Source organism: Megalobrama amblycephala, linkage group LG20, assembly GCF_018812025.1.
Source record: "Megalobrama amblycephala isolate DHTTF-2021 linkage group LG20, ASM1881202v1, whole genome shotgun sequence".
NCBI classification, from domain to species: domain Eukaryota; kingdom Metazoa; phylum Chordata; class Actinopteri; order Cypriniformes; family Xenocyprididae; genus Megalobrama; species Megalobrama amblycephala.
The window spans coordinates 2,392,874-2,408,550 of record NC_063063.1 but is presented as its reverse complement, the minus strand read 5'-3'; the positions used below and the strand labels follow the sequence as shown (position 1 = coordinate 2,408,550).

At 38.5% G+C, this 15,677-nt stretch overlaps 1 protein-coding gene across 1 annotated transcript in view; it reads left to right on the top strand.

The window, feature by feature from the left end:
- The first annotated feature begins 6,702 nt into the window (after window positions 1-6,702).
- The window catches only part of LOC125255961, a 13,483-nt gene continuing 4,508 nt past the window's right edge, over window positions 6,703-15,677 (top strand). Inside the window, exons 1-8 of the mRNA XM_048171572.1 lie at window positions 6,703-6,805; window positions 6,951-7,016; window positions 8,655-8,826; window positions 8,930-9,198; window positions 11,438-11,595; window positions 11,848-12,082; window positions 12,975-13,096; window positions 13,440-13,718. Coding sequence (XP_048027529.1) covers window positions 6,977-7,016; window positions 8,655-8,826; window positions 8,930-9,198; window positions 11,438-11,595; window positions 11,848-12,082; window positions 12,975-13,096; window positions 13,440-13,718 — 1,275 coding nt within the window. The 5' untranslated portion in view covers window positions 6,703-6,805; window positions 6,951-6,976. The remainder of the gene's footprint in view (window positions 6,806-6,950; window positions 7,017-8,654; window positions 8,827-8,929; window positions 9,199-11,437; window positions 11,596-11,847; window positions 12,083-12,974; window positions 13,097-13,439; window positions 13,719-15,677) is intronic.

Sequence of the window (15,677 nt, the reverse complement as noted above, 5' to 3'; positions counted from 1 at the left end):
ATATTTACATTCATACTGTTGAATAAATTGTATTCATACGTTTCTTTGCTTCTCGAGTCTTTCTGGTAGAACGGAAAGATTACCTACACAAGGTGGTCGGGAACGTGTTCTGTCTCCTGAACAGGAAACTGCAGTCATGAACATGGTCTTAGAAAACAACGCCATAACATTACGGCAAATACAAAGAAAAATAATAGAAAACAATGAGATATTTCCAAATATTGATAGGGTAAGCTTATCAACCGTGTCTTGCGCAGAAATAATCTGAGGATGAAGCAGGTCTACAGGGTGCCATCTGAACGCAATTCAGAAAGAGTCAAAGAATTGCGATATAACTATGTGCAAGTGAGTCCTATACAATCCCACAATTGATGCATACTCTCAGCACTGTGTAAATTATACATATTTCAGTATTGTAATCATAATGATTGTGCTTCACAATAGTGACCACTCCATGTCTATTTCTGATATTGTCATGTGTGTTTCAGAGAGTCCTTGAGCTAGAGGTGGCTGCAGTGGAGCACCAGTTCATCTACACTGATGAGGTTGGATTCAACTTCACAAAAAGACGAAAGAGGGGAAGGAATAATCATCAGTTATAATCATCAAAATTAAAAGAAATAAACATTTGAAATATATCAGTCTGTGTGTAATGAATGAATATAATATACAAGTTTCACTTTTTGAATGGAATTAGTGAAATAAATCAACTTTTTGATGATACTCTAATTATATGACCAGCACCTGTATATATATGTATGTGTGTGAGTGTGTGTGTGTGTTTATATATAAGAATGTTGGAATTACGTTTGGTAGGTTTAGGTACAGTGTAGCAAAGGATGATAGTATATTGAGTCAACATTTAATCTTATATAAAAGATTTTGTCCTTGTGAGGTGAAAGATTTGTATCTTTCATACTTTGTGGGGTCATCTGTGGGTCATCTTGGATGGGTTAAATGCAGAGGACAAATTCCGAGTAGAGGTTACCATACTTGGCCTTCACATGTCACTTTCATTTGTCATTTCAATACACTCAAGTTTTTTGCTGGATGATTTTGTTTTGGCGGCCCTGAAGCTCTGGAACAGTTTGCCTCTGTACATCAGACAGGCTCAAACACTTGATGTCTTTAAATTTGGCCTAAAAACTTATTTTTATTTATTTGAGAGCTGCTTTCTTTTACTGTTATATTGTGTCTTAGTGCTTTTCTTTTATGGTGCTGACTGTTTTTTTTTTTTTTGTTTGTTTTTTTTGTTTTTGTTTTTTGTTTTTTTATGTACAGCACTTTGATAAACACTTGTTGTTTTAACAAAGTGCTTTATAAATAAACTTTGACTTTGACTTTGGTATTTGTTATTGCTCCTCCTCACTGTCCTCACTGTTTTTGAAATGGGACATTTGTTCCCCTTATTTTGTGTAAACTCTACCGAGTAGTCAAGTAGAGTGTGATATAGTCGTGGCCCATACAGGGATTGCTCTGTTTCTTTGTGTATTTTTGTTGTATTTGTCTGTAAAAATGGAGGAGACAAATGTACATGCTAAAAATACTACACCGACTGTAAATACAGATAACCCTGACAATAATGTACCTGAATCAAGAATTAACTCTGATGCGACACCAGCTGTAGATTTCACCACAGACCTGTTTGTCACTAGACACAATCCAACTGCTGAAATAACATCTATACTCAGTTCAATGTATATTTCAGATGATGATGAAAAAAGTGATGATGATGATGATGATGAAAGCTGTGTATTGAATGTGAATGTGGTACGAAAAATGCAAACAGAAATTGCTAAAATAAAAGTGGATTTATTTGCCCTTAGTTCAAAAGTACAATCAGTTGAACATGATTTTAAAGGGTTAGTTCACCCAAAAAAAGACATTTCTGTCATTAAGTACTCACCCTCATGTTGTCCCAAACCCGTAAGACCTTCATTTGTCCTCAGAACACAAATTCCATCTGTGCCATCGGATTTTATCAAAAATATCCTAATTTGTGTTCTAAAGATCAACAAAGGTCTTACGGATGTGGAAGCAGCTCACAGTCTCCGCTCTAATTCATCCCAAAGGTGTTCTATCGGGTTGAGGTCAGGACTCTGTGCAGGCCAGTCAAGTTCATCCACACCAAACTCGCTCATCCATGTCTTTATGGACCTTGCTTTGTGCATTGGTGCGCAGTCATGCTGGAACAGGAAGAGGCCATCCCCAAACTGTTCCCACAAAGTTGGGAGTGTGAGATTGTTCAAAATGTCTTGGTATGCTGAAGCATTAAGAGTTCCTTTCACTGGAACTAAGGGGCCAAGCCCAAACCCTGAAAAACAACCCCACACCATAATCCCCCTCCACCAAACTTTACACTCAGCACAGTCTTGTCAGGCAAGTACCATTCTCCTGGCAACCGCCAAACCCAGACTCGTCCATGGGATTGCCAGACATATGAATATGCCAGACAGAAGTATGATTCGTCACTCCAGAGAACACATCTCCACTGTCCAGTGGCGGCATGCTTTACACCACTGCATCCGACGCGTTGCATTGCACTTGGTGATGTAAGGCTTAGATGCAGCTGTTTGGCCATGGAAACCCATTCCGTGAAGCTGTTCTTGAGCTAATCTGAAGGCCACACAAAGTTTGGAGGTTTGTAGCTATTGACTCTGCAGAAAGTTGGCGACTTCTGCGCACCTCAGCTTGCAAGCTCTGTGAGTTTATTTGGTCTACCACTTCATGGCTGAGTTGCTGCTGTTCCCAATTCCTTCGACTTTGTTATGATACCACTAACAGTTGACATGCCAGTTTCTCCTCAAGAATTCATCATGGCTGATGGAAAGGTTTACCAAGCTATTAACCAGAAACCACTCAGCTATAAATGTCATGATAAAGTATGCATGGTGAATGCTTATATAGTAAAGGATGCCCACTTGGTGTTTTCTATTATAGCTGGCTTGGACTTCCTGAAAGCCGTTGTAGCCATTGTGGACGTTGGTCAAAATAGATATGGCCTGAAATTGGACAAAGGATATATATACTACTCTTTCCTAACATCACTGATTAGTACAGGGCTGTCTAAAAAGGTGGTTGGTGAAAATGTATTCCATACTGCCACTGTAAGTTTCTACTACACCTTCCCTCTGACCTGAGAATAACCACTCACATTTATGAATCCTGATATTGCTCCAGGTTGGGACTCTGACAATCAAGAGGAGTTACAGAAACTGATGGCCACCTGGCCTTGTACCAAACTTAATATTCCATGGCCGACCATAGTAGGGGAGACCGTAAAGTCTTGCTACGAGGGTAAGAGACTGCAGAGAGTGAAACAGGTAGCAAGACAGCTCTTTCCTGTTTCCAGAGTTCCTGGATGAGATTGCGGTTACCTGGAAGGACAAACCATTTACTAGCAAGATGCCTGTGCAGGGAGGATCCACTCTTGATTTAGAGGGGATGGAGAAGGAAGACCTTCTATGAATGTCCCCTATGGAGCTGCAAATCCAATGTTGCCTTCTAAAGCGGACCAATTACATTCGAGCTTGACAGAACGTGCTTATAAAGCAGCCGCTCTCTCAGTCAGGGCTCTGAACCCGATCCCTTTGCTGACCGCATACCAAGCAGAGCTGCAGGACAAAGCGTCTACTATACCAGGTCAGACACAGTAGGAAGAGATATGTGCTATTATGGATCTCTCTCTCTCTGCATCTTCAGAGATGCATGATTCAAGCCACGGGAAGGCCTTGGCCACAATGGTCATTAAAGAGAGAGGATGATGCCTTAACTTTCTTTTTCTTTATCTTTATGAAAGAGAAAAAGAAGCCAGCTCTTCAGCTCTGACACTGATGCAAAAGGGATGCAAGGAAAGGAAGAGGAATGATGAGGCTTTGCAACTCTGTATGCCTAGAAAGACTGCACCACTCCCACCACCTTGGCAGACCTTTGCACAAGTTACGGCCGCCCATCCTCCAGCTTTTGCATTCCTAGACAGCAGAGAATGAATGTGAATGCAACAGATCAGAGCAGAGTACTGGAATAGAGAACTGTCTGGCCTAGGATTGTCAAACCAGCTCCTCAACCTCATCCTCCTTCAACAGGGAAAGGAGACCACAAGCCCCCTGTTCTCTAGCTTCCGACCCTCGGATATTCAGCGTTCAACAAGGGATGAGTTTCGAAGTTCGCAGATGTTCTGTGTGGAAAACAGAGACTGGTTGGGCCAGGGGAAGCAGAGCAATGAAAAGGACAAGAGACGGTATAGTATAACATCACCTCAGGGAATTATCTCTCCCTTGGAGGTGGTGAGTCACTTAGACTCTGTCCAAGGGCTAAATGCCCACTCTCCCCCTCCCCCATTATTTCAAAGTGGTATTTCATTCTCAGGTGCAAGAGAATTACAGGATGTTCTTCAAGGGGAAATTTTCTCTCCGTTGAACAAAAGGGCAATATGAGTGGTTCCACCCGAGCAAAGCCACAGTGACTTCTACTCAAGATACTTTCTCGTCCAAAGAAAGGGACTTGGGATTTTCGACCCATATTAGATCTGCGTGCACTGAACAAATACTTAAAGAAAGTACAAGTTCAAAATGCTCACTCATTCTACATTCCTTAAATTGGTGCGCCCAGGCGATCGACCTATAAGTTATCACATAAAGATATCCAACAACAGGAAATTCCTAAGGTTTGCTTTCTGTGGCGTAGCATACAAATATCTGGCTCTTCCTTTTGGCCTGTCTCTCAGCCTGAGAGTGTTCATAAAATGTACAGAAGCAGCCCTGGCTCCGCTCAGGGAGAAAGGCATTCATCTCGCTACTTACATAGATGACTGGCTGGTGACAGTTCAGTCAGAACAAAAAGCGAGAGAACACAGTTATGCTTCTTGAACATATACAGAAAATGGGCTTAAAATTAAACACTGAAAGGAGTGATTTAATTTCCATGCAGTCTACAATATATGGATCACTGGATTCAGTGGTATGGCATTCAGAGTATGACTGTCAGAAGACAGGGTTAAAAAATTCACTCATTGCATTGCCAATTTTCAGAGCAATGTCTCCTTTTGCACATGCCTCAGACTGTTGGGACTGATGGTGTCAGCCCTGATAGTTATTCCCTTAACACCTGACACTATGGGCAATTTGAATACATCTGTTTTTTTCTGACAGTGTTATCAGAACCATACAAAATGCTAGAGCTTCATTGACTAGGTCTGTTTATGAATGCAAATGTGGTGTATGAATGCAACACTGTCCCTTTCAATGTTCAGTGGCAGTCATTCTATCATTTTGTTCTAAAGTGTTTTCAACCATAAAAGTGTTTATGGCTGCTATTCATGCTTTTCACATAGGTGTAGATAACAAACCTGTTGGGCAGCACCCTTTAGTGTGCAGGTTCATGAAGAGCACACGTTCTGCTTTGCCAGTTTCAAAGCTGTTTTGTCCCTGATGAGATTTTGTATTGGTACTTGATGCTCTTTCGATGTCCCCATTTGAGCCACTGGACAAGATTGAATTCAAAATATTGTTAAGACTGTACTGCTGTTATCATTGGCTTCGGCAAAGCGCGTAAGTGAGATTCACAAGCTTTCGGTGCATTCAGCATGTATGCAGTTCATGCCCAGGGATGCAGGGGTAGTTCTGAAACCTAATCCTGCATTTATGTCCAGATAGTTAATTATATAATTCCTCTTGAGTTGAGAGCTTTCTATCCACCACCTTTTGTTTTATCAAAGCAGCAAATGTTAAATGCAAAACAATGTCATGTCCCCAATTGGCTGGTATAATGTAATAGGGCTTCTGAGTAATTCACAGAAGGGGCTTATTCCATAGTGAGACACCTCACTTAATGCTATCAGAGAACAGGGTTACGCAAGTAACCTATTGTTCAGTATTTCGAACTAATGTGTGGGTCTTTGACCTCAATCTCTACTAGGCCTCGTCATCCAAACGCGAAATGTACTGTGTGTTTTCACTATATAAGGAACTGGCATACCTACCATTTTTTTGTTAGCTGTTTTTTGAAGTGCCATCCCATTGTGAAGACTTTGTGTTGGTTTGCTCTATTACTCACCCTTTTAAACAGTCAGAAACTGCCTAGATACTGCTTCCAGATTCTACTTACTTACTAGTGAGACTGATCTGAACTCTGAACTTTCACGCTGGACTGAAAGACTTGTACAGAAACACACACTGTTGTAGTATTACAACATTGTTTAACTGTGCATATTCTGTTGTCTTGTAAAATAGACAAGTTTTCTGCTGGATTCTGCACTGAAAGACTTATTAAACAGACACACACACAGACACAGCACACATACACAGATACACACACACTATTGTGGTGCTACGACATTGTTTAACTGTGCATATTATCTTGTCTAAACAATGATTTTGTTTTGCCATTTGTTATTGCATCTCCTCACTGTTGGTTTTTGAAATGGGACATTTGTTTCCCTTATTTAGTGTAAACTTTACAGAGTTACAGTTTATATTGTGTAATATTTCCTTATTCAGAGGAGAGGTACACCTAGAGACCGTTTGACCATTTGAACATTTGCTTAGCAAAATTTTTGCATGATAATGTATATATTCAAATTCTAAAATCAGTGATGTACACTGCTGACAAGCAGTAATCTACTCCTAATGTGTGTACACTAACTGAATGGATGAAGAGGACATTTTCTGAGTTTGGGTTACCATACTTGGCCTGCACATGTCACTTTCACTTTCATGTGATGTCATTCTGTATAACACAGATAAACAGATGTCATTAGTGTCATTAGAACAGACGTTGTCAGAAACAGCTGTGAACATATGACAAGGTATGCAAGGGTTTTTCAGATATCATTTGACTTCTTTTGGTATAAAAATATCACTTTATAAGACTTTTATAGATTTATTGCTATGTATTCTATATAATGAGTCATGATTGTATATTTCTCTTTGTATTTTCTCCTCCATTTTTAGAGCTAACTGAATCTCCTTTCATTACAATGGAGTATCTGAAGTATCTGATGCTGATATTTCTAATCAGTAAGTATTTCTTAATTTTTGTCAATATTTATAACAAGTCTTTTATAATTTATTCATTATTTATACATATATTTTAGAAATTAATGCAAAGAATGTAGTATATCTGACAATGCCACTATAACAACAGCCATTTAAAAAGGGCAACTAAGCACAAAGAATATAACAATTTTAGATATTATTTAAATTATTTCATTATTATTATTTTTTTAAATTATGTTCTTTATTCTTACACATGACAGTTTCTAAACTTCTCAACATATACACAGGAAGAAATTATTTTAAGAATTTTTATGTTTTACAAGAGAATGCCATTTCAGTCTTTTTCCATAAAAATTTAAACTTTAGTTGTGTTACTGGCCATTTCTTTATAATTGTTTATGAAATTGACTAGAAATGTCTGAGTGAAAATTGTTTCTAAAAAAATTTCAGGGTGGTAGCCTATAATAGGTCATCTGGTTGTACAGTTCATTGGTTGTTTTCAAAGCATTATTGATGTAATTCAACCGCTTGCTGCAATAGTCTGTGTTACCAGTGTTATACACAGTGTTCAGCCGCACACCAGTTACTTCACTTGCCCACCGCAGCACCACCCCCACCATCATTTTAGTAATAAAAATCAAGTGTTCTTTCTCTAGTCTGGATTATCTCTTACAAACATTTATAGTCTTAAAAATACTTGGTAAAAAAAAAAAAAAACCTGGGTAGATTCTAGACTGAATGATGCTAAAACGACAGGATCTTTGGGTTTATTCCACTTCTTAGTCTGTAAGGAAAGAGTCATTGCTCTCAGCTCCTATACCAGAAAGCCCTAACCAGTTTTCCAGCCTATCAAGAAGTATGCTGTGATTAATGTGAAACACAGCTTTGAAAAAAAGATTTGGGAAGTGTCTCAAGGGTGCAGGTTGAAGTTTTAAGATGCTGTACAGTTTCTTCCAAGATTTTACCATCAATTGCCCTGAAAACAGACATATTGACTAATTTCTGCAGCTATGGCGGAGTCTGTCTGACCTCATGAGGACATGCTGATTGCCTTTATAATATTATTCTCAGAAAAAAGGCTGCAAACTCATTCTATTTGCTTTTGGAGAGCAGTTCACTGGAAATGTAACTTGAGGGATTTTTTAGACTCTATAGCAAAAAGATTGCGGGTGTTGTTTAAGATGCTGCTTATTTGAGAGGAAGGTCTCTCTAGTTGTGTCTAGCTCCACGCTGAAAGCATGAAGGCTGTCTTTATAGATGTTATAATATAATATACAAGTTTCGTCTTTCGCCACATGCTAAGCTTTTCTGTATTTTCTTTTCATGCCTTGTATTGCTGTTGTGTTTTTTAGAGGTGCTTTAGGTCTGCCAGTCTTCTTCATGGTTTTTACTGGAGCAATGTCATCAGTAACATTCTTAACTTTTTGAATTAACGGAATCAATGAGAAAATCAACAGAGTCCGCAGATATGCTTGGTGTCAATGATATAGCCTTAAATAGCACACTCGTTCTCATTAATGCATCTCTTTTTGACAGAGACGGATCTAGCTTCAATGGCAAGAGAGATCCATATATCAAAGAAAATACAGAAATGATCAGATAGTCCTTGTTCATTCTCAAATTTGGTGCATTATTTACAGTTCTCACTATTCCCTTCAGCACAGGGCTGTGGTGTTTCCTCACTGAGCACTGGTATTGTGGGAGGTGAGAATGCATCTGCAGGGAACTGGCCTTGGCATGTCAGTCTACAGATTTTTGACTATCACATCTGTGGAGGATCTCTCATCAACCACGAATGGGTGCTCACTGCGGCTCACTGTGTTTCCTTCTCGTAAGAACACAAATATATATGTGTGATTTAATATTTGTGGATTTGTTAAAGAGTGTATTTGTTACAGTGCTAACACACTGAGAGTCTTTGCTTCCACATGCAGACCCTCAGCCAGTTACTGGACTGTTTATCTGGGCAGCCAAAACATTTCAGTCTCTAACCCAAACGAGGTGAGTCGAGGAGTCCAATCCATCATTATACATCCAGACTATGACCCGTATCAGTTCACTAATGACATCGCTTTGCTGAGATTGAGTGAGCCAGTGAACTTTACCAGCTACATCAGCCCAATCTGCCTGGCTGCTAATGATAGTGTCTTTCACACTGGCACCACCTGCTGGTCCACTGGATGGGGAGAAATCGGCTTTGTAGGTAATGATCATCAGTTTGATGTATTGGAATACATTTAATTTGCTTGTTATTGTACAACATTATATTTTAAACCTTACTCGTTAATATATTGGTAAAGTGAGACATTTTTGCCAATTTATTTTCCTTATACTTTTAATAAGAACCCACATACTGTAACCTGACATTACACCTTAATAGGCTCTCTCTTACTTTAGTCAGTAAGTAATTAAGTAAATAAATAAATACTGTGCTAAATACATGGAAGAACCTCTTCTGACCAAATGCTAGAACAAGCCCCCTGACCAAAGTCCAGATTTTCCTCAGGCAATACTGGCAAAATAGGATACTACATAGGCTTACATAAAGATTACAGTATCCATATGTTAAATCCACATGATTAAAATGTCCATTAAGTTTAAACATTTTCATTTACCATGTTATTGTTCCCTTCAACCTCTTCTGTGTTGATTTAAAAATGTCTTGCTCCTTTACTTGAACATCTTAGTGATTCTAAAGTAAATATTATAAATTATCTGAAATTACTTTTGATATTTCTATATTGGAATTAATTCATTAAAAAAATAAGGTCACAGTTTTTATGTCCTTGTTATACGTTAGTTACTATAGTAATAACTATATATGATGCATAACTACATGCAAGTAACCCTAAACCATACCTAATCCTGACCCTAACCTTATAGTAAGCACACATAGTTAATTGATATCACTCAGTACTTATATGTGTTAATTACACTGTAACAAGGACATCTTAAAATAAAGTGTAACCAAAAAAAATTACACTGAACAAAATTATAAATGCAACACTTTTGTTTTTGCCCCCATTTTTTATGGGCTGAACTCAGACAAATCTGTCTAAATCTGTGTTAGTGAGCACTTCTCCTTTGCCTAGATAATAAATCCACCTCACAGGTGTGGCATATCAAGATGCTGATTAGACAGCATGATTATTGCACAGGTGTGCCTTAGGCCACAATAAAAGGCCACTCTAAAATGTGCAGTTTTATCACACAGCACAATGCCACAGTCGCAAGTTTTGAGGAAGCGTGCAATTGGCATGCTGACTGTAGGAATGTCCACCAGAGCTGTTGCCCATGAATTGAATGTTCATTTCTCTAGCATAAGCCGTCTCCAAAGGCATTTCAGAGAATTTGGCAGTACATCCAACCAGCCTCACAACCGCAGACCATGAGTAAGCACACCAGACCAGGACCTCCACATCCAGCATCTTCACCTCCACGATCATCTGAGACCAGCCACCCGGACAGCCGCTGCAACAATCGGTTTGCATAACCAAAGAATTTCTGCACAAACTGTCAGAAACCGTCTCAGAGGAAGCTCATCTGCATGCTCGTCGTCCTTATCAGGGTCTCGACCTGACTGCAGTTCGTCATCTCAACCGACTTGAGTGGGCAAATGCTCACATTCAATGTCATCTGGCACTTTGGAGAGGTGTTCTCTTCACGCATGAATCCCGGTTTTCACTGCACAGGGCAGATGGTAGACAGCGTGTATGTCGTCGTTTGGGTGAGCGGTTTGCTGATGTTAACGTTGTGGATCAAGTGGCCCATGGTGGCGGTGGGGTTATGGTATGGGCCGGCGTATGTTATGGACAACGAACACAGCATTTTATTGATGGCATTTTGAATGCACAGAGATACCGTGACGAGATCCTGAGGCCCATTGTTGTGCCATTCATCCACGACCATCACCTCATGTTGCTGCATGATAATGCACGGCCCCATGTTGCAAGGATCTGTACACAATTTCTGGAAGCTGAAAATATCCCAGTTCTTGCATGGCCAGCATACTCACCGGACATGTCACCCACTGAGAATGTTTGGGATGCTCTGGATCGGCATATATGACAGCGTGTTCCAGTTCCTGCCAATATCCAGCAACTTCGCACAGCCATTGAAGAGGAGTGGACCAACATGCCACAGGCCACAATCAACAGCCTGATCAAATCTTTTGTTTCGAATCAGTGGTTCGGATCGTGTAAACAAAGCCTCGTTTACTGAAATCACATGACTTTGGCGCTCTGAACCACTGATTCGATTTTGAACATTTTTTCTACATTCTTTACTCATTTCTGGGGGTTTTTTTTGTTTTTTTTTAAGAGACTCTTAATTATTTCCTTCTTATAATTAATTTGTCAATTTGTACAGGGTTACATATCATACAGTGATCCATATTTTCATCAGATTGTCTCAAAATCCTGTTTTCTTGATATGACAATTAGGCGCTGAGCCCAATTCTGGAACTCTACAGGAATTGCAGATAAATGTGGTGGGCAATAAGGAGTGTGACTGCAGGTTTCAAGACTTCCCATTTTGGGACATACCAATCACTCCAACAATGATCTGTGCTGGAGGAGAGACGGGCAAAGGAACGTGTTTTGTAAGTTACAACAGTTCCCACAACATTGTTGAATTCCTGATTGTGATTGAGTGACACACTTTTCAAGGGGTTTTCTTGCACAGCTATGAAGCAGTTTCAACATGACCATATTGTACCTTAATATCATTTAATATTGTACCTTAAATAGCCTAAGGCTAATACAGTTGGCATCCTTAGTTCCATATAGATCATGTGGTATCTTTCAAATTAATATATTTTTTATGAATTCAAGTTCATCTCTTTCTTTTTTAGGGAGGTTCTGGTGGTCCATTACAGTGTAAGCAGGGTTCTGTATGGATCTTAGCCGGTGTCACTAATTTAGGGATTTCTTGCTACACTAATAATACACCTGACAGTTATGCCAGAGTATCCGAATTCCAAAACTGGATCTTGGAAAATGTTAATGGATCAGACATTGGATTTGTGACTTTTAAATCTGATGGTGAAGATAAGGACAGCAGCTTTCTGTGCAATGGAGAAGAGACAGGTAAGAGTGAAAACAAGGAACAAAATGGGTTATATATACGTAAGTGAATGTAATAGCTAGTATAAAATAAAAATCAACAATACTTTTACAGCCTTTATTAAACTCAAGAAGTGTTTATTTTACATATACATTTGTAATATTAAGAGTTGTGTGGATCAAAGAGAAAGTTTACTCAAAATTGTGTAGTAAGCAGTTAAACAGATCGAAATTTCAGCCAGTTCATGCAATTTTTAAGTGTATGTGCATCAGGTCCATGGATATGCTAAGAGACAATGTGACACGTAACAATATGGGACATTAAAGGTGCTACAGAGGATGTTTTGATTTATACATTTTTGATCGAATCGATGAATTTGATTGAATTTTTGATGAATTGGCCCTCTGGCTTGTCAATCACTGCCATGACGTTCCTTGTGCGAGACGTGTGCGGCTGCGCGCTCCAGTAACTTTCCACACTCTACAGGCGCCGCATGTAATGTTTTTGTCAGGAGACAGGAGTAACAACTCTCTGCAGTTGTATGAGTTACCTGCGGTGAGTCCGACATAATGAATCCACTAACACGACACAGCGAATGCCGGTGGTAAACAAACACTCATGTTCCAATACGAGTTTTGGGAGGCGTTCCCTCGAAATGAGCTGTGAATAGGGGGGTTGTTCTTATGCATGCGATCATTTCAAAAACTCAGTAACAGTCTTTGGTTTCTTAGTCGACGAAAAGATCCTCTGTAGCACCTTTAAGGCCTGGTTTCACAGACTATAGGTTAAGCCATAATTATACACACATTATATATATATATATATATATATATATATATATATATATATATATATATATATATATATATATATATATATATATATATAGTTTTAACTATATATATATAATTTCAGGCCTTTTCTACCCATTTGGAAATGGAGACATAGAGAATCCCTCTGAAGATGATGGAAGCTCTCCAATAGTATTCTTGGAAAAGCCCTTTGTATATTCTGGACGTGTTTATCAACAGACTTATGTAAGCACATTGTGTTAATACATTGTGTGTAGTGTGTATTTGTATGTACAGTGCATTCAGAAGTTATTCACAATTCACTCCATAGCACACAATGACAAACCAGATTTGTGAAATCTGTGAATTAAAACTGAAATATTACTCTGACATAAGTATTCAGATAACTGCATTTCATACATGTCCCAAACAGTTTTAAAATTGCAAACCTCATATAAAATTAATGTGAAATAAAACAGATCATACACTGTCCATTTGTTGAAAGAAAGCAACTTTAAAGAAAACGACCTTTTTAAGACCTTTCGTCTATATTTTATATATTTTATATTCTATATTTTCTCTGCTTCAGGTTAATAACAACGGGCATTTGACATTTGATGGGCCTCTTTCAGAGCCGGTACCCAATTATTTACTGTCACAAGTCAACAGAGACATCATTGCTCCTCTTTGGACACACATGGACAACACTGTGAATGGAACCATCTCCTATCATCAGGTCACCAGAGGAGGACTCTTACTAGCAGCCTCAAACCACATAAACCAGTATTTTCCCAATCTGAACTTCACTGCTTCATGGCTATTCATTGCCACATGGGATAAAGTACCATACTTTAACAACTCACAATCGGTAAGCTAGCTTATATGTTAATGTAAAAAGTTCATTTTCTCTTACGTGTTTTTATTTCTCTAAGAATGCAGGTAAACCCATGTTAGGCCAACATACAGTAAATATCCAAATTGTTCCAAACAAAGATGACTTTTAACTATAGTTGTAAAACTGAGTAAAGGTGCAGTCATGTTTTGTTACATATTCCCAGTTTTGTTTAACCTTATTTTTTGTTATGTGGACTTTTAGGTTACCACTACAACATAGAAGATAGTCCGTGCAACTCTCCAGTTCTCGCTGGATTTCGTCCTAATATAAGCTTAATAAAGCCTAAACCTTGTCATCATTCCATTGGTTATTATTTTTATACTCCATTGTTGATTCGAATAGCAAACAACTCACCGCACCGCAACTGCACAAACCGCAACAGACTTTAAAAAATGGAGGTTGAAATAAAATGCTCTGTGGAGTCATGCAATCAAAATGCTGCGTGAACTCAACCAGTCAAAATGTTCAGCGTCCAAGTCCCACCACCAAAGTTCAGGAACTTTAAAAAAGTACTACCCCATGAGCAGGTACTTTTTGAGGGGGAAATTTTTACCCAGAACTTCATTTAGACCCTAGTTCCTATGGTCAAATCACACCGAGTCCTTGGGGAATGTTCCTGCAGTGGAAATGCAGCTTATGTTTCGTTCTTTGTATTTTGTTTGATTTATTAAACTCCACTACATTTGGATCCTCTCCCCACGTTTCATCAACGTAACATATTTACTATTACTTTTGTGAGCAGTGCATCGCTACGCTATTGACAAGACAATAAACCTTTTTTGCCCACAAATTTAGCTTAAAATCCCCCTGTAGTCAATTTTATCCCTTAATTACATATTTAAACATAAAATAAAAACATTAAAATACATGCCTTAAAATAGCTTGAATGTAACTCTACACGCTTGCACAAGCTCAGAGATCCACTCGGTCAACTTACTGAGGTAAAACGCTGCACAATGGTAATCACTCTTTACAACATCGAACACATGACGTTAATTAATACGATTAGCCTTTTGCTTGACTGCGTTATCAAACAGCTAATAAATGTGTTGCTAATGTTACACAAACCATGTTCACATTCTTCATCTGAGAGTCAGAAATCTGCCTTCTTACAATTAGTATCCTTAGAAACGTTTGGAACAACAGTGGAGAAAGGCACATGTTTAATTTACCCCACCACAAACAACTCTATGATATAATAATTATTTTTTTTAATATAAAAAAAACACATATATACATATAGAATGCTGAATTAAACAATTTTGTTAGGGGAAAAAATTTAATAATAAATCAACTCCATAACAGATTCCAGGACCCACTTTATATTAAGTGGCCTTAACTACTATGTACTTACATTTAAATTAATCATTTGATACAATGCACTTATTGTGTACATACATGTTTCTACATTGTACTTATATTTTAAAAACACCTGCATGTAATTACATCTGTAATTAATTTCTGTAATTACATTTATAATTACACTGTTGACCCATCCCTTAACCCTTACCCCTACCCTTAAACCTACCCATACCACCAAACCTGTCCCTAACCTTACCCATATCCACCTCAATAGCAGCAAAAGTGTTTTGCAATTCAATACGAACCCAATAAGTACATTGTACTTATTTTTTGATGTAAGTACATAGTAGTTAAGGCCACTTGATATAAAGTGGGACCGATTCCAAGTGATCATGGGCTTAGGACCAATTCAGCCCACTGCAAAGTTTCCGCCAGTAGTGGGCACTCATGCAACGTAAGCAATGACGTACATCTGAGTCAACAAGACTGAGGGAAGTTAGAAAGGGAAAGGCATTTAAAAAACAAATTGAAATGCAGCCAATGACTAAGGGAATACATGGCATGAAACATGAGGTCAAGGGAAGAACATGACAAACAGGAACCATTGCTGTAAGAATGAATGAAAAATAA